General features: G+C 41.3%; 1 protein-coding gene across 1 annotated transcript in view; it reads right to left on the bottom strand.

Moving 5' to 3' along the window:
• The window catches only part of SPAG17 (sperm associated antigen 17), a 218,300-nt gene that overhangs the window by 13,799 nt on the left and 184,149 nt on the right, over positions 1-20,352 (bottom strand). Inside the window, 6 exon segments of the mRNA XM_027091011.1 lie at positions 1,244-1,380; positions 9,256-9,387; positions 14,522-14,624; positions 15,350-15,449; positions 18,049-18,096; positions 18,315-18,414. Coding sequence (XP_026946812.1) covers positions 1,244-1,380; positions 9,256-9,387; positions 14,522-14,624; positions 15,350-15,449; positions 18,049-18,096; positions 18,315-18,414 — 620 coding nt within the window.

Here is a 20,352-nt window from a genome sequence, read left to right on the forward strand (position 1 = left end):
AACTGAAAGACAGATAACTTGCTCAAGTGTTACGTGCCAAAGTTTCAAACTCAAGTTTGTCTGATTCTAAAGTTTGTACTCTTTCTTCTGTGCCAGTGATGATCAAACTTTAGCTCCCACCAGAATCACCTGGAGGACTGGTTAAGACACCAACTGCTGACTCCACTCCCAGAGTTTCTCCCTTAGTAAGTCTGGGATGAGGTGGAGTAGAGAGTAGGTAGGTGGGGAGGGGAAGTGTCTACAAAGATAAAGAAAACCTGCTCTGGAGAGGAGCACAGTCTACTGAGGACTCCTTAAGACACAAATTGCTGACTCCAACCCTAGAGTTTCTCCATCGGTACATCTGGGATGGGGCCCATGAATCTGCATTTATAAGAAGGTCTCAGGTGTTGCCAATGCTGCCAGTCAGGTAATCATGCTTTGAGAGCTATTGCCCTATGCTGTTATTTCCTGACCTCATCTGGGAGCCTGTTAAAACTGCAGAATTTCGGGCCCCACACCAGAGCCAATAAGTCGGAATCTATATTTTAACAAAGTCCCCAAATAACTCACATGCACATTAAAGTTTGAGAAGCACTTCTATCACATGTCACTTATATACATTGCAATACCTTCTCTGATGGTAATGAACACAGTGTGCCATGAAATTTCTAAAGGATAACTACCAAAGCTTGATTGGTGGGCTCAAGGAAACCTTTACAACAGAACTGAGATGGAATCTTAATCTTAGGGGCTCTGAGGAAGGAGCTTGGTGCTTTTAAAGAACTAAGAGAAGTCCACAATGGGTGAAGTGTAGTGAGTTTGAGACAAGGTGAGGGTAGAGAAGCAAATGGAGCCATGCCTTGGAGTCATGCTAGGTCATCTGGATTTTATCCTAAGAGTCATGAGAAGGGTGCCCAATGATCCCCTCAGCCAACAGTGTGCTGGTAAACCGGCTCTCAGAAAAAAGCCTTTATCAGTAGCATTTGCCGATTTCTATGGCATAAGAACTCCCAGCGTGGCTGATTGCAAGCTAATGACGATTTAACAGCTGGCTCATAAAGTTTCTCTCATGAGTGTATATAAGCTGGCTCCAGCGAAGCACTGCCCTGGTTTATCTCTGTGTGACCTGAAGGGATTCATGTTGAGATGGTTCTCATATTAAATAGTAGTACACTGTGGCTGGAAATCAATGGCCTCAATCAACCAGGAATATATAAAACGCTCACTGGCTCTGGGAAATTTCTTCCCCTGTCTGTTTTACCTTTTTGAGAGGTTGAGACTTGGGCTTGGAACTCAGCAAATAGTGAGGTAGCCTCACTTTCTCTTTTCTTGCTTGTCCTGCCACATCCTGCAGCAGTGACTGGGTTGGAATTTTCAGAGGCACACACGATTCTGGTTCTGTTAGAGAGAACACTGAAATTACACCACGTGGACGTTGCTTCCAAAGACATTCAAGATCATACCAGAGCATAGAAGAACATAGAACCAACTTGGGAAATTTTCTTCTTTTCTTCTTAAAGAGCTTATTTACAGGAATAAAGGCTTTTATGCATTCTAGTGTTCTATCTTTGCATTTTACAAAGAGATTTTACCTAAAATTAGTCTTAACAATCCTATGAGATGGGCAGGGCAGATGCTATTAGCATCACCTTCTTTTCAATAAATGAGAAAAATCAGATGCTAAGAAATGGAGTGACTTGCCTGTAAATCAACAAGGCACAGTTCGATAAAATGTTGACTCTCAAAGATTTCTTAAAACTAATGAGGAAAAAAATCTTAAGAATTTCTTTGTTTCAACTAGTAAATTTATAGTTCGAAAAACTATTGTAGCAATCATAGATAATTTAAGCCAAGGAATCAAATCCCCAGATCACTAAATTTGGTGAAGGAGGGAGCAAAAGTAGATAATGTACACAGCTGTAATTTTATGTATTTTTCCAAATATCCAGGGGGTTTAATAAGAATTGTGTTTTAGATCAGCATATTTAAACATCTTTTCTTGAATTTAAGTCATCAAGAGAGGAAAGGGAACGGAACCAATATCTGAGTGTCCACTGTCGGCAGGCAAGCACCACATGCATGTTTTTACATACAGCATCTCACTTAGTTCTCATAAAGTCCTCTGAGCTGAAGGTAATGGTAATTGTAATCTTTGTATGCTGAGCATTCTCCCCATTGCCCACCTCCGCACCAACTCCCAGCACACATACTTCTAGTGCCACAACACCCCTGGCCCCAGGCATCAGGATGGTGCACGACCCATGCAAAGCCAACACAGGCCCTTCACCTGGATATTTCCTGAAGCTGACCGGGATGATCCCATCTTGTCCATTGGGTTATGGGTCTGGAAGAATCAGAACCTTGGACCTCTCTGATCATGTCCCTGACACATGGACATAGCCTGTCGTTTGTAGGAGAGGATAAAACCAAACAGGGCAGCAGTCCCAAATTTTTTGGCACCAGGGACCGGTTTTGTGAAAGACAATTTTTCCATGGACGGCGGTGGTGGGGGTGGGGAGATGGTCAGGCGGTAATGTGAGCGATGGGGAGCGGCAGATGAAGCTTCACTCGCTTGCCCGCCGCTCACCTCCTGCTGTGCGGTCCGGTTCCTAACAGAGGGTTGGGGACCCCTGAAACAGGGACAAGTAAGGATGTGACAACACAGAGGCAGGGAGATGCCCAGAGAGACAGACAATCAGACGCAAACACTCCCCTGAAAAGCTTGAGTGCCTGCATCCTGTCATCCCTGGGCTAGCACCATAGCCACTTTTCTGTGGTTTGCTTTTGAGCATCAATAAACACCACCCCACCCACTGGCTTTTTTGTTGTTGTTCAATGGGTTTGAGATTCAGTTCTCAAATTGAAGAGTCCTGACTAATATAACAGTAGTATCTCTTTTCTACAGATGAGGAAACTGAAGTTAAAAAAACTTGTCCTGGAAACTAAAAAGTGGCAAGGTGGGATGTATACCCAGGTGTGTCAGATTCCACAAGGATCACACTCCTGGTAGTGTAAGATAATAGAAAATGTATATTCATCTCTGCCCCTGGTTCCTGGCAGGGCACTCCTAAATCCCTTGTGATTTCCTAAGTGATAAGAGTGTTAGGAGTATCTTTAAATATTTGGTCTTTGACCCTGATTCCTGACACAGAGCTCCTAAATCCCTTGGAAATTCCTGGGTGATAGGTGTGTCTTTTGACCTGAATGAAGTGACTCTTGGTGGGCTCCTGGATAGCTTCAGGATGGGGGCTGGTCATCAGGAAAACCAAGCCATGATTAGAAGCTTGGAACTTTCAGCCCCACCCCCCCATCTTCTGGGAAGGAGAGGGGACATGGAGATGGAGTTAATCATGCCTACATGATGAAGTCTCCACAAAAGTCCCTACAGCACAGAGTTCGGAGAGCTTCCGAGTTGGTAAGCACATCCACAGGTCGGGAGGGTGGTGCACCACACCACCACAGGGACAGAAGCTACCATGCTAAACCCTTCCAGACCTTGCCCTGTGTACCTCTTCCTCTGGCTACTCATCTCTGCCATTTATCATGTTGCCTATTATATAATAATATATGAGTTCTGTGAACTGTTCTAGTAAATTATGGAACCATAAAAGGAGGTCATCGGAACCACAATTTATAGCTGATTGGTCAGAAGCACAAGTGACAACCTGTACCTGTGGCTGGCATCTGAAGTGGGTGGTGGGCAGCCTTGTGAGACTGAGCCCTTAACCTGTAGCGTCTGTGCTAACTCTGGTTAGTGTCAGAATTGAATTGTAGGACACTCAGCTGGTGTTGCAGAATTGCTTGGTGTGAGAAAAAAACATGCATATCTGGTCACAGAAGTGTTCCATATGAGTAGTGAGTTTTTCCTAGACAACTACCCAGTGTGTCCCAAATTTACCTGTGCTTCATAATCCCCTGGGCTGACTCTGGTAAAATAGAGATTCCCTAGCCACATACCAGATAAGCTGTATTTCAGACCAGAACAGAATCAGAATCTCTGGGGATGGAGCTCAGTGATCAGTGTTCTAATGTATTTATTCTCTTTGGTCACTGCTGCCTACATAGGCAACCATTCTAATGGCTTGATGTGTCTTTTTGCTTGTATTCTTAGCATATGCATATTACTGTCTTATATGAATGCATTTTACCAGTCTAATGGGTATCAAATAATCTCTCATACTATTATTATTAATAGTAAATACTGATACGGAGTTTCTCATGTGCCAGGCACTGCTGTAAGCATTTTACATATACTAACTAATTTAATCCTCACAACCCTATAATGTATATACCATTATACCCCCTTTACAGAAGAGGAAACAGGAATATATAGAGGGGTTAAAGAGCATGCCCACTGTAACATAGTTATTATATGAGGAGTCAGGTAGAGCCTTACATAAGTTATAATATAAGTCATATTATATATATGTCATTATATAATTATATAAGTCATAAGCTATTATATAAGGAGTCAGGTAGAGCCTTAGCTCTGCTGTATACCATACTGCCTCCAATAATAGATGGATTATTATCCACTGAAGCCTACCCAGGGCTTCCCTAGGGATGGGGGGAGGAGGAGGGAGTACTTGAGGGGCTTGGAACAGCAGCTGGTCACGAGCTGATACAGAAGTATTTTAATACTTAACAACTGGGGGACTTCCCTGGTGGTCCAGTGATAAAGAATCCACCTTACAATGCAGGGGAAGCGGGTTCAATACCTGGTCAAGGAACTAAGATCCCACATGCCATGGGGCAACGAAGCCCGCCCGCCTCAACTACTGAGCTCGCGAGCCTCAACTAGAGAGCCCACGCGCTCAGGAACCTGCGTGCCGCAACTACAGAGCCCACGCGCCCTGGAGCCTCCACACCACAACCAGAGAGAGAAAAGCTGCATGCCACAACTAGAGAGAAACCCGGGCACCACAACGAAGAGCTCATGTGCTACAAGGAAAGATCATGCGTGCTGCAACTAAGACCCAATGCAGCTAAAAGTAAATTAAATAAATAAATAATCTTTAAACAACTGGGATAGTCCAACTAGTGGAATCATCTGAAATTACGGCTGAATCCGACACAACTGAAGAGCAAGTAATGGTTCCCTGTTTCTATGCTGAGGTCGACTGTGGTATTTATGCACAATAATGTTTTGGTTTTGGTTTTTTGCCTCCTCTCAGAGCATAGCTTTATGTACTTCATCTCTGAGCACGGCTTCCCTGTAGATGGAGCGTATTTCTCTGCCCTGTTGACTCTGAGCTCAGCCTTAGGACTTGCTCTGACCCATAAATGTACGTGGAAGCGGCTGCGCCAGTTCTGAGCAGAGGCTGAGAGCGGCAGCCCGCAATCCACCTCTCTTGATGGTCCTGATCCACTTCTCCTGAGCTCCGACCCTGTGTCCTGAGGACAGCCAGCCACAGAGGGTGGGGCTCCTTCATCACGGGAGCAGAATACACCTGAGCTCTGCCTGCGGCCGCGGGTGTGCTAAAAAAAAAGCTTAACAACTGCCTCCCTGGAGAAAAACCGACCTGGTTGGTACACTTTGCAAGTGTGTGGCATTTGCTGATTTCTCACGGTGGCTGACTCATGCTCTCAACGTAGTGTTGTTGAATGTGGGGCTGGGAAGAGACAGATCTCAGGGGCCTGGTGCCGACTCCAGCACATGCTGCCTGCAGGCTGCACAGTCAGCTCACAGCCCCCAAAACTGGTTGCTTAGCCACTATAGGATTTATGCAGTGTTATCATAGCGAATGCTGACAAGTTCAGTTTTATTTCACCAAATCCAAATCTCCTCTGATTCTCTTTTATTTCCCAAACATTTCTTGTACTAGTACCAAATAAGAATACTCCGATCTACTTACAATGGCTTCCAGTTGATTTCTACTCAGGCTTTTGAACACATTCTTTCTTTTTTTGTGTGTGTGTGTAAAATACTCTTTTCTCTTCCCTACATCTGGAGGGTAGTGTAGTAAACTATAGAGAATTCAGAGTCAAAAACTCATTTTCTGGCCCTGGCGCAGTCCCAAATTTGCTGTATGATTTTAGATGCTGCTTGACTTTCTCTAGGTTTCAGTTTCCTCAAGCGAAATGAGGTTTATCTCAGGTGATCCAATCTTAAACTTTAAAATCTATGCAATTGTATTTATTCTTTAAGACCACCTCTCCCATAAAGTTTTCCTCACTGCTTGTGTTAATCTCTTCCTACTCTGAACTTCTTTAAACTTTATTGTTTATATCAAAACTTAATTTACCACTTATAGTGGAATCACATGATTGTCTCTTATTAGCTCAAGTATTTCAGCGTGTAGGGGTGCTGTAGGTGTCCCTCTTGTTTCAAAACAATTTTTTTGCTCCTTCAAACACTCCCGTTCCTTTGACTCTCATGCCATCGTACTGTTTTACCTACGACATCTCCAAGTAGTTGTCAGTTACTGACCTTCTCAATCATTCCCTTGATTCATTGCAGATCTTTACACCTTGGATGGTCTTCCACTTCATGGCTTTTGGTGACATCCCCTGGATGACCCATCCAACACCCTGTCTGCTCTGATTTTTCCATCGCCCTGTTTCTTCATCTTTTCCTCTTCTCCATCTCAGAAACTCCCACGGTCATATCTTTGCCCTTGGCAACACCAATAATTTTACCACTTTCCAAATCTCTGTTTCAAGCTACCCTCTCTAGATCACTACTTCCTATTCTTCTAGCTTATTACTCTATCATATCTGTCAAGCAATTATTTGACCTTCTTGAGACCTCTAATCAGTGGACACTGTCACTTTAAACAATCAGTCACCCTTTCTTGTTTTGCTTTCCTGTTTCTCTGGAATGGATTTTATATTCTTATCATTATATCCATTCCTTTGCCATCACACTCACTCATCTCCCCAATACCATGTATCTGTATTCTTTCTCCTTTCTCCTGTCACTGTGCATGAGGTGACCTACTCACAACCGAGGTCAAATCTGCCACTCAGGGTCTGCCCCAAATGTCATGTTCTCTCACCTTCTTTAACACTTTGCTATCCTGCAATCAGGCTCCCTTCTCCTGCATCATAAGTTCTCTCTTCCTACAGAATTATCATCATTTGCAAATCAACATGCTCTAGTATGTCTAATTTTTTAAAAACCTCTCACTTGGTCACACATCTCCCTCTAGCTGCCGTCCCACTACTTTATTCTTTTCCGCAAAACCCTTAGTTACATCTATGTATTGCTGCTGCTGCTGATTCCGCTTTAGCCATTCTACACATAAGCAGTTTCAGTTGGCTTTGGTCTCCCCCGTGCCCTGGAACTGCTCTTGTCTAGATCACCAGTGATCGCTATTGCCCAATTCCATGGTTATTCTTTATCTTACTCGACTTTTGAGGAGCACTTAATATACTCGAAACACTCAGTCATTTTCACACCCCTATTTTTAATCTACCTTGCTGGCTTTTTCTTCTTAGCTGCCTTAACTGGCTCCTCCTCTGCCTGATTTTTACATTCTAGAGTTTGCCTTAGGTTGGTTCTCAAAGCATGGCCCTGTATCAGCACCATCAGCACCATCTGGAAACCTGTTACAACTACCAATTCTCAGCCTCACAACTGGTCACATTAGTTAACTTAGGAATCACCCTTGATTCCTCTTAGTTCTCACCCTCATGTCCAATCAACCAGCAAGCCCTGATGTCTCTATCTCCAGGATATATTTCCAATTAATTTGCTTCTCACCATCTCCACCTCGAGCTCCTTAGTCCAGGTCTCTGTCCACACTCACACGTATCTTCTGTTGCTTCCTCCCTGCTTCCACCTTCCCCATTTCTCCTTTCCCTCACCATGAGCTATTGGCCACACATCTACCAGAGGGATCTTTTTCAAATATAAATTAGTCAGGTAACGACCCTGCTGCTCAAAACCTTCCAGTGGTGTTTGACTACAACTCCACTTAGAATAAAACTCAAAGTTCCCTATGCAGCATCACGAGATCTCACTGCTGTCCCTCCCTCTGACCTCATCTTCTACTTGTTCTGATGCCCATTTTCTTCCAGCTCCATGCCTTATTTTCTGTTTCTTCTCTCCTCAGGGCCTTCATATTTGCTGTTCCCACTACCTGGAATATTCCTTCCCCCCAGTCTTTGAATGGCTGCCTCCTTCTTGTCCCTCTTGTCTCAGTTCAAATGTCCCTTCACAGAGGGGCCTTCAAACCCCCTAGTGGAGTGCTGTCTCTCTCCCCGAGACACTCTCCATACATTATATTGTTACATTATGTGACACCATTTATTATAATCTGAATTTGATGTGTTTACTTATTTATTGTCTAGGTTTGCCATAGCATGTTCAGCTGCATATGTCTTTGGCTTCTTAATTGCTGTATTTCCATGCCTAGAACAATGCCTGGCAGTGAGTAAATCACACCCTAAATGAATAAACCTTATAAGAGAGATAAGATTAAATCAGGAAGGCAAAAGGCCTGTACAAGGTAAATCCCTAATTCACCCGTAAATGTGGCAAGGTGCTCCCTGTATAAGAGGTAACTAAGATTCCCAGATTCCCAGCAGATTCCCAGCTCACTTTCAATATGGAACATGCCCACAGGAATCAGCAGATTCCCAGCTCACTTTCAATATGGAACATGCCCACGGGAATCAAGGGGTGCAAATGTATCTACACAATTTAAATTACTGTTTTTCTTTCTTTCTTTCTTTTTTTACCACCCATATTTGGTTGAATTAACTGCTGTGAAATCAGTGTAATGTGACTCCACGGGAACTAGATATTATTCTGTAGTATTCCACACTTCAGTTTCTGCTACCCCAATAAGTCGATGTGCTGTGCAAGACAGAGACTACATCTTACATTTCTCTTCTAGCACCTGCAGAACAAGGAAGTAATAGGTAAATCTAAGTCCAACTACCAAATCACTGGCTGCTCAAACAAAGCTACCAGGTTCCTGAGTTTCAGTAAACCACACAAGCTCTTAGAACCATGAGGGATAAAATAGAATAATAAATGAATCAAAATAAAATAAAATGAAGAAATAAAATAACAAATCTTAAAAAAAATTTTGTCATCTCTTTCCTTCAATGTGGGACTTGTAGTCATTCTCAAAATATTTTTTGAGATACTTTGCTGTGCTAAGAAGCCTTACAAAGTCCCATAGGTTCAGGATCCATGACCCTCTAGAATTTTTTCTGTAACCGCCAACCATGCCCTCAGTCCCCAGGGCCATCTCCCATACTCCAAAAAGAAATGATGTTCAGTGTTGAGAAACAATGAGATAAAGCAAATGACTGCCATACCTTTGATAGATGCTGTTAAATTTTCAGTTTGTTTCTGGCTAGCAGACTCCTTGGTATTCACAAAGTTCTCCGATTTTGGAAGACTAAGCGTATCTGAGGATTCCTGTTCTGCAACTTTATTTTTCTGGGAATCTTAAAAAGAAAACCAGAACAAATATTTTAAAATGATATTCTGGACAATGATACAATGACTACTAATGTTTGTATTACAATGAACAAGGGGCCTTTCCCCCCACCGTCTTTAGAAAGACTAAATGGAAGAAAGCCATTAAGAGGCTGGGATTATCATTATATGACAAATGTTTGCCATTAACAAACAGGACAGTATCTGTAAAACTCAAACTCCCAAGGAGCTAGCTGGTTCTTTCCGGGCCTTATGACCACATAGTAGTTGTTACCTTGTTGGCTTATGAAACAGGGACCAGGTAATTTGGCCTACTTTTACTTGCCAAGAGTAACTAAAAGGTGATATTTTTTAAAAAGTTTCCACTCTTAAATAGCTCTTTATTAAAATGCACTCTAAGAAATCAGTGCAAAATGAAACAAATTTTAAATAAATATATCAAGCACTGGGGATGCAAACACATTTCAACTTGTGTGTACACCAACCCTGGTTAAGTGGTGGTGGCTGCCCGGAGGACTGTGTTGAAGAAACTGTGGCCTCGCCCCCTTTCAAGGGGAGAGTAGGTTTGATTGGTTAGTGTCTTCTGCCCAGGGTGCAGGTGGCAGCACAAGCACCATCAGACTTCATCCCTGATTTAGCCCCATCACATCTACAAGTCATTGTTCCAGCCTTAATCTTTGCTTTGCAAACTCTGTGGTAATTGGCTGTGCTCATTCCAGGCAGCTGAATTTGTGGTATTGTACAGTAGAAAATCCCTCTATCTGGACATTTTAACCACCCAGTTTATTAAAGAGAAGCACTAAATTTTATGTCATCCCTAAATTCTTCAACATGCATCTCCTGAAATGAAGACATTCCCCTACACATCCACAACAGCATCACCAAACCCGAAAAAAGTTACAGTAATCCAACAATGCCCTCTCATATAGAGTCCCTAAATCAAACTCACGTAATTCATCCAAATATTTTTGATAGCTGTTTTTTTCTCAATCCAGCAACCAAAATGTATGTATCACAAGTAGTTTTTATGCCTCTTTTGTCTTTTTTATTATAGAACAATCACCTCATGTTTAAAAAAATTTTTTAATGACATTTACTTTTTTTTTTAACATCTTGATTGGAGTATAATTGCTTTACGTTGTTGTGTTAGTTCCTGCTGTATAACAAAGTGAATCAGCTATACGTATACATATATCCCCATAACCCCTCCCTCTTGTGTCTCCCTCCCACCTTCCCTATCCCACCCCTCTAGATGGTCACAAAGCACTGAGCTGATACCCCTGTGGTATGCAGCTGCTTCCCACTAGCTATCTATTTTACATTTGGGAGTGTATATATGCCAATGGTACTCTCTTACTTTGTCCCAGCTTATACTTCCCTCTCCCCGTGGGTACATCTCTGGGCTTTCTATCCTGTTCCATTGATCTATATTTTTGTTTTTGTGCCAGTACCATACTGTCTTGATTACTGTAGCTTTGTAGTATAGTCTGAAGTCAGGGAGTCTGATTCCTCCATCTCCATTTTTCTTTCTCAAGATTGCATTGGCTATTCAGGGTCTTTTGTGTTTCCATACAAATTGTGAAATTTTTTGTTCTAGTTCTGTGAAAAATGCCAGTGGTAGTTTGATAGGGATTGCATTGAATCTGTAGATTGCTTTGGGTAGTAGAGTCATTTTCACAATGTTGATTCTTCCAATCCAAGAACATGGTATATCTCTCCATCTGTTTGTATCATCTTTAATTTCTTTCATCAGTGTCTTATAGTTTTCTGCATACAGGTCTTTTGTCTCTTTAGGTAGGTTTATTCCTAGGTATTTTATTCTTTTTGTTGCAATGGTAAATGGGAGTCTTTCCTTAATTTCTCTTTCAGATTTTCCATCATCAGTGTATAGGAATGCCAGAGATTTCTGTGCATTGATTTTGTATCCTGCTACTTTACCAAATTCATTGATTAGCTCTAGTAGTTTTCTGGTAGCATCTTTAGGATTCTGTCATCTGCAAACAGTGACAGTTTTACTTCTTCTTTTCTGATTTGGATTCCTTTTATTTCTTTTTTATCTCTGATTGCTGTGGCTAAAACTTCCAAAACTATGTTGAATAATGGTGGTGAGAGTGGGCAACACTTGTCTTGTTCCTGATCTTAGAAGAAAGTGTATCCTGTTGGTTTTGGATGGAATGTCCTATAAATATCAATTAAGCCCATCTGGTCTAATGTCTCATATAAAACTTGTGTTTCCTTATTTATTTTCATTTTGGATGATCTGTCCAGTGGTGAAAGTGGGGTGTTAAAAGTCCCCTACTATTATTGTGTTACTCTCGATTTCCCCTTTTACGGCTGTTAGCATTTGTCTTATGAATTAAGGTGCTCCTATGTTGGATGCATAAATATTTACAATTTTTATATCTTCTCCTTGGATTGATCCCTTGATCATTGTGTAGTTTCCTTCTTTGTCTCTTGTAATGGTCTTTATTTTAAAATCTGTTTTGTCTGATATGAGAAATGCTACTCCAGCTTTCTTTTGATTTCCATTTGCAAGGAATATCTTTTTCCAACCCCTCACTTTCAGTCTGTATGTGTCCCTAGGTCTGAAGTGGGTCTCTTGTAGACAGCATATATATATGGGTCTTGTCTTTGTATCCATTCAGCCATTCTGTGTCTTTTGGTTAGAGCATTTTATCCATTTGCATTTGAGGAAATTATCGATATGTATGTTCCTATTACCATTTTCTTAATTGTTTGGGGTTTGTTATTGTAAGTCTTTTCCTTCTCTTGTGTTTCCTGCCTAGAGAAGTTCCTTTAGTGTCTGTTGTAAAGCTGGTTTGGTGGTGCTGAATTCTCTTAGCGTTTGCTGGTCTGTAAAGGTTTTAATTTCTCCATTGAATCTGAATGAGATCCTTGCTGGGTAGAGTAATCTTGGTTGTAGGTTTTTCCCTTTCATCACTTTAAATAAGTCCTGCCACTCCTTTCTGGCTTGCAGAGTTTTTGCTGAAAGGTCAGCTGTTACCCTTATGGGGATTCACTTGTATGTTATTCGTTGCTTTTGCCTTGCTGCTTTTAATATTTTCCTTTATATTTAATTTTTGATAGTTTGATTAACATGGGTCTTGGCGTGTTTCTCCTTGGACTTATCCTGTATGGGTCTCTCTGCACTTCCTGGACTTGACTATTTCCTTTCCCATATGAGGGAAGTATTCAACTGTAATCTCGTCAGAAATTTTCTCAGTCCCTTTCTTTTTCTTCTCTTCTTCTTCTGGGACCCCTATAATTCGAAGGTTGGTGCATTTAATGTTGCCCCAGAGGTCTCTGAGACTGTCCTCAATTCTTTTCATTCTTTTTTCTTTATTCTGCTCTGCAGCAGTTATTTCCACTATTTTATCTTCCAGGTCACTTATCCGTTCTTCTGCCTCAGTTATTCTGCTATTGCTTCCTTCTAGAGTATTTTCAATTTCATTTATTGTGTTGTTAATCATTGTTTGTTTGCTCTTTAGTTCTTCTAGGTCCTTGTTAAACATTTCTTGTATTTTCTCCATTCTATTTCCAAGATTTTGGATCATCTTTACTATCATTACTCTGAATTCTTTTTCAGGTAGACTGCCTATTTCCTCTTCATTTGTTTGGTCTGGTGGGTTTTTACCTTTCTCCCTCATCTGCTGCACATTTCTGTGTCTTCTCATTTTGCTTTACTTACTGTGTTTGGGGTCTCCTTTTAACAGGCTGCAGGTTCATAGTTCCCGTTGTTTTTGGTGTCTGCCCCCAGTGGGTAAGATTGGTTCAGTGGTTGTGTAGGCTTACTGGTGGAGGGGACTGGTGCCTGTGTTCTGGTGGGTGAGGCTGGATCTTTTCTTTCTGGTGGGCGGGACCGAGTCCTGTGGTGTGTTGTGGGGTGTCTGTGACCTTATTATGATTTTAGACAGCCTCTCTGATAATGGGTGGGGTTGTGTTCCTGTCTTGCTAGTTGTTTGGCATGGGGTGTCCAGCACTGGAGCTTGCTGGTGTTTGAGCGGAGCTGGGTCTTAGCGTTGAGACGGAGATCTCTGAGAGCTCTCGCCAATTGATATTATGTGGGGCCAGGAGGTCTCTGGTGGTCCAGTGTCCTGAACTCGGCTCTCCCACCTCAGAGGCTCAGGCCTGACACCCGGCCAGAGCACCAAGAGCCTGTCAGCCATACGGAATTATCAAGATAGTGGTCACTGGCAAGTGAAACCACAAGAGGAGAGGCCCGTGCTGTGCCTGGTTCTGCTGAGCACTTTTCAGACATCAGCTCATTCTGGCAACAGGGCGACTGGGTCAGCGAGGCAGGATGGTGTCCGTGAGGTGGGCGGCACTCAGCAGATGGCGAGGCCTGAGGCGCCCTGTCGAAGCCCTTGGGAAAGGCCAACGGGGGCCAGGACTCCGGCCTCCTGCGGCTGCAGCCTCTTTAGTGTCTCCTTCCCGGCGTCAAGTTGCTCTCACTCCTGCTTTGGTGGCCGTGCCTTTACCCTGAGGTTCTTCATGCGGTAAGCGCTCCCTGAGGTGATGCGTGAAAAGCGTGGGCCTCACTAAAGCGAGAGAAACGGGGATGGAGCCATGGGGCCAATGACATTGACTTTTTGGAAGAGCCCGGGTCAGTTGTCTTATTAAATGTCTACATTCTGGTTTGTCTGATTGTTTCCTTTTGATTAAATTCAGGTTAAGGATTTTTGGTGAGAATTCTACACAGGTTCTAGGAACAATATTCATATTGCATTATATGAGAAAACATCTAATGCTAGGTTGTCTCACATATGGTAGAAGTTTGATCACTTGGTTAAGGTGGAAAATGCCATCTCCCTCCATTGTAAAGGCATATTCTCCTCCTCATAATTAGCAGGTAATACGTGAGGTGATACTTGGAGACCATGTAAATGTACTGTTCTCCAACAACCTTTCATTACTCCCTTGATTTTTAAATTAGTCAGGTCTTCTTAATGCTTTTAGGTAAATTTTAAGCATACAGGATGAAAACTAAATTTTATTTACATTTTAGTTTCCTCATATAACTCAGCCAAATCTATAATATATAGGTCACACTGTGTTATGTCATTAGCTGTTACTGAGACAAAAAGTGGTAGGAACTAGTTATGTTCTACATTAACAGGAATAAGAGCTACATGAACATATTACCTGGAGGAAGACTGGATGTATTTTGAACAGCTGTTTTGCTTGCATCCTTGTCTTTCTTGGTAAAAGAAGGCAAGTTTTTGGAAAGGGTGTCCAGATAATTAAACTTAAAGGAAAAATCAAAGATTTATTTTAGACTTACACACAGCTGAAAGGCAAGTGCTACAAGCATGATAAGTTGGTAAGCAGTGATAAAAGCATATTTTTTAAGGCCCTGAAAAGGAAGTTTGCAAATTACAAGTTGTTCAAGAAACTGATTAACTCAATTCTGGATTTTGTTAATTAGTCATAATTTCCCATAATTTCTTGTCAGGCAGCCTCTGGTTAATAATAACATCTGGAATTTTCATTGAAGCACAGGGAGTTCTGAACACATGAAAATCCTCCCTTTGCTTGAGAGTTTCAAGGTTTCATAGGAAAGGAGAGCCATGTTCTCCTTCCATGGGCTTCCAAGAACTCACAATCTCTCAGTGTTGCCTCAGCAGCTGATGGGTGAGGACATTTCAATAGAATAAAAACTTCAAAATGGGATTTATCGGAGGATAATCATCAATAGGGAGAATTCAACCCAAAAAGAGCTTAAAATAGATGGGAGAACATAATTAATAGTGATAATGCAAGGCAGGGAGGTAGAGCTGTAGGAATACACTGGCAAAGAATTTCCCTCTCACATGCTGGTGAGGACATGATTTGAAGAGCATGGGTTAGTCAATTGGGTTGATGCTTGAAGCAGGAAAGAAACATCAGGATAGGTAGGTTACATTAAAAGCACAGGCATTGTATCAACTTCTATGAAGACTCATTCAATTTTTGTTAATTACATTCAATTACCTGAGACTGATATAACTTGCTTAGTTCAGATTTGTAGTACGGAGATATTGCTTTGTTCCTAATTTCCTTTAGATAGTTTTGTGTTTTTTCAATTTCCTTCCTGGTGGATATTTCCATAACGATGCAAAAGAAGACACAGAACATTAACGAAAAAGTGTTATTTGCTTTTGTTTCAGCTCTAAATCCCACAGAAAATGGGGATCACTAACAAAACTGGTAAGAATTAACTCGGGCATTTTTTTGTCAACTTGTTTCAGTTCATCTTCTGCTTCTTCTAGAATCGGTCACATTTCTGACCTCAGAAATTAGACTTTCATGTGAGACAGGAAATAATGATACCAGCTGGTAGTCTGGTTTTACACTTGATCTCAAAAGGCTACAAACCACATGGATGACCTTTTTGCATGTCTTTCCGTTTCTCTGAGGTTTAATTGACAGCTAGATTCTACTGATTTCCGAAATTTCAGTAGCAGTGGTAACACTGAAACCTGGGGAATGAATGGCTTATGAATAATGCAATTAATGATCACAAAGTAAAATAAAAACAATCATAATCTTGCTAGCTGACTTTCCATATTAGAAAATGTACTGGGGAGGCAATAGTCCAGCTAAAAACTACACTTCCCAGCCTTCCCTCTATATACGGATAGCCAGTAAGATGTAAACTGAAGTCACTGGGTAAGACTTCAGAAAGCTTTTAAAGAGGGCTAACTCAGCTGGAAGGCTTTCCCTTTGTCCTTGCTTCATCTCTTTTCCTACTTCCTAAAATATGAATGAAATGGCTGTAGCTGCAGCAGTCATTTTGCAACTATGAAGCAAACTTGAGGATGGAAATCATGTGCTAAGAAGGATGGAACAGAAGAAAGGAAGGAATCTTAGTTCCTGATGATGATGTGGCACTGCCTGCCATGGACTGCCCACTTCGGACTTCTTTTACATTAGGAAAAACAAACTTCTTTCTTGTAAAACACTGATTTGGGGGTTGTCCGTTAAATGCAGCCAAACCTAACCCTATCTGAAAAAATTTTCATTTTTAAGTGCTTATTGCATGCCAGGAAAACTTTGCAAAGTACTTTGCATTTAATCTTACAATAACTCTATGAGTTACTATTATTAGTCCCATTTTATTCATCAAAAATTCAAGGCATAGAGAAGTAAGTAGTAAGAAGTAAAGTCTGAATTAAAATCCAGGTTGCCTGCACCAAAGCCCATGATCTTGAGAAGTGCTTATGCAAGTCAGCTGTTAGTGAACTGACAGAGATCTTAGATACTAGGTGGTCTAATCATCCTCATTTTATAGATAAGCAAACTGAATTCCTGAAGTAAATTTTACTGAAGTAAAACAACCAGCTGGAATCATACAGTCTGCCAATAATCAAATTGGAGCTGATTCTAGGTCTGCTGGCTCTAAGAACAGTGCTCTTTCTCTTATACTAGATGGCCTCTCTGGAAATACTGGCTGAATGAAAATCGTCTTATTTAAACAGCTTGAATTTCTCATTAAAATATCTCTATTGCCTCACTGGATTCGTTCATCAATCTATGGCAGTCTGGCTACTGCCTATCAATCTATTAAAATTGTTCTCACAAAAGAAATCAATAAACCTTCCAACTGATAAGCACAAATTCCTCTCTTCATTCTCCTTTCTGATTCTTCCATGGCATCTGACATTTGTTGACTACCTTCTATTTCCTTGAAACTTTCTCCTTCCTTAACCCTCCTCCCCTGTCCATTTTCCATGTTGCCAGCCCTTCTCTTTCTAGGACATATATCTAATTATGTGTTTCACTTTCTTCTTCAAAAACTTCTGTTGGCTTGCCATTCCTACCTATGGGTTAAAATTCGAAATTGTTAATGTTTCAAAAATTTTTTAAAATGTGAATGGATAACACATGCAAATGTACATAATTCAAAAAGGAGAAAAGAGTACATAATGAAAAGGAAGTCCATCTTGCACTATCCCCTAACCTCCCAGTTTCCTTCTCCACAAGCACTCACTGTCACCAGGCTCTTGGATATCCTTTCAGGGATATTCTACAGGACAGTATATACTTCTAGTTTGACCTTGTATAGAGGGGTGGCCCATGAGACCTAAGGTCTTATCTCACTACTTCTCCAACACATTCCACAAGGTAGCCCAGACGTTTTTATTAAGAAGCGTATTCATCCTGGGAGTCATTCTGGAGAGGAGCCATGCAAATGTGTACAGTGGTACCATATGTACTACTATACACTCAATAAATATATCTGGCTTCCTTTCTTTAGGGCAAGAGGGCTGGGGTTGGAATCCTCAGCTAGGATTGAAAGGAAACCAGAGCACATAATGCTTAGAGCACATTCCTCGTGTGCATTATAAGAATCCTTGCATGTTTACAACTATGCTCTGCATTAAGTTCTAGAATATTTATTAGCATATTAGAATTACCAAAGCACAGAGAATACCTGAGAGTTCCCTTGCTTATGAGAGAGAGAGGATCTACCTAATGGTCAAATGGTAATGGTCAAATGGGCTTCCTCAAAAGATAATAAGGTCACTGCCCAAAAGATGACTGCTGGGCAGAAATGTAGCAGAATTTAAAGAACATCGGGGAGCCTGGATGGTAGGACTTTGCAACCCCCCCCAATTCTAAAATTCTATGACTCCACCAAACTGGGTCTTTCACATGCTTATTTTATGTATAGTTCACGGTAGAATTACCTCTTTTGAGCTAACTTTTCTTTCCAGCGCTTTGTTGTTTCTGTGTGCCTGTGTAAAACGAAAGGAAAAAAAATATGATGAAAAAGGGCAATGTTCTCAGCCTACAGATAATAAAAGAAAACCCACCCTTGTATGATAAATTGTTAACAGCATGGAAGATGAAAGGCTAATTCCTTGATGTAGTCACCCACTGTATGACACCTGCGCCTCTCCATTTCCTCATCATTTCCTTAGTACTGATTGGAACACATTATTGATCAGCTTACCTCCGTTTCTTTTCAGAGAAATCTGTCTCAACGGTTTCTGGTGGACATTCTGTAGTATTAGCCAAAGACTGCTTGAATACATCAGTTAGGTGGGCTGCAACTTTAAAAACAGATGCATTTAACTTTTATCCTCACTTCTTGACAGCCCAACACACAATCAGTACCCAGTTACTCATTTGAGATGTCTTCTAAGAGCCTATATTGAGTCTATCAAGTGATTACTAGAATTTCCATGACCAAGCTATAATATAACAGGAAACCAGGTATCTCTATGAAATACCCTTTTAGAGAACACACATCTTATAGTCAAAATGTAAAATGTAAGTGACACCTCATTTGTCCCACATCACTGGGGGCGTCAGTGTTCTACCTAACTGAATTTCTTCACATCTGAAGCACCAAAGCTCAAAAAAATTAAACACTTGGGCTTCCCTGGTGGCGCAGTGGTTGAGAGTCCGCCTGCCCATGCAGGGGACACGGGTTCGTGCCCCGGTCTGGGAAGATCCCACATGCCGCGGAGCGGCTGGGCCCGTGAGCCATGGCCGCTGAGCCTGCGCATCCGGAGCCTGTGTTCCGCAACGGGAGAGGCCACAACAGTGAGAGGCCCGCGTACCGCAAAAAAAAAAAAAAAATTAAACACTTTATTGAAATTGTTTTTCTAAAACAATATCTAAAGATATAAACCTAAGAATATGAATATAATACAACAGTTATTTGATAATTTGGGCAGTGGTTCTCAGAGGTTATTCCAGAGAACATGGTCTTGGAGGGATGTTAACAGGAGATTAAAAAAGAAAGAAGCCTCCGTGTTTCATGGTTATATGAGTTTGGGAAACACTGATTTTTACAAGGTTAAATATGTTTCATTACTGTAGAGCTTTTCTGGACCCTTAACTAGTTCATGTACTTTGTGGCTGTCTAAGAAAATAAGGCAATATGCAGCAGTATGCAAACTTATGTTAGCATAGAACTCACTTTTTTTTTCTGGAGCTGTCCCGTAGACTAGTGTTTTAGGAAGTACTTTGGGGAGCATTGACTTAGGATCACCACTATTAATGTGTCAGGGGCAGCTGTAAACATGCAAGACTCTGATTCCTGCATCTGTTTGTCTGTTTGAAAAATACATTTGATTTGTCCTTCACTATTGGGCAGCCTGTGCATTTACCTTACAGTGATTGTTCCCTCACACCAGAGGTTAAAAATTCAAATGCTACAATGTAGGGTCACCAGATAAAGTATAGGGCATCTAGTTAAATTTGAATTTCAGAGGAACAACAAAAAATCTTTAGTATAAGTATGCTCCATGTTATTTTGGGACATCCTTATAACAAAAAAATTTGTTGTTTGTCTGAAATTCATATTTAACTTGGCCTTCTGTATTTTTATTTGCTAAATCTGGCAACCGTAACATAAGAGGCCACCCAGGTAAAAGAGTGACAACAGAGTGTAAGGACAGGAGACACTGTGGCTGTGATGGATTCTTTTGTTCATGGCAGTTCTAAAGGGGCAGCTGATAATCATCTTCAGCTACATGTCACTGTGTGGTAATGGGACATTTCAAGATAAGGAAAATTCAGATACAGAAACAACAAAAGCAACTGTGCAAGACAACACTGTGGGGGACACACAAAACACATCTGTGGGCTGAATGGAGCCCGTGGCTGCCAGTTTCTGACTTTTGTCATATGACCAAAATAGAAAAGAAAACCCCAAACCACAAAAATTCTCCACTGCTTGTCTTCTGTGAACTATGAAACCATATAACCAAGTTTGTTGGGGCTGTATATTTCCTCACATAAATAAGCTTTCCAAGAGTAGACTGCTTGGGCCACATATAGTGCAAAACAGTGCAAGGTTTTGGTGATACCTGTGTAGTTGCTCCAAAGTTCTGTGTGTGCGTGTGTGTGTGTGTGTGTGTGTGTGTGTGTGTGTATTGGGAGTAGAGTGTTGGTTGGTTGACTGTTTCCTTCCTGTATATTTGCTATGTTCTAAATGCAAGTTGAGGCTAACTTAAAAGCCAAATGTCAACTTTTATCAT

This window comes from Aethalodelphis obliquidens, unplaced genomic scaffold, assembly GCF_003676395.1.
Source record: "Aethalodelphis obliquidens isolate GAN/ISIS:26980383/991018 unplaced genomic scaffold, ASM367639v1 scaffold70, whole genome shotgun sequence".
Taxonomy (NCBI): Eukaryota; Metazoa; Chordata; class Mammalia; order Artiodactyla; family Delphinidae; genus Aethalodelphis; species Aethalodelphis obliquidens.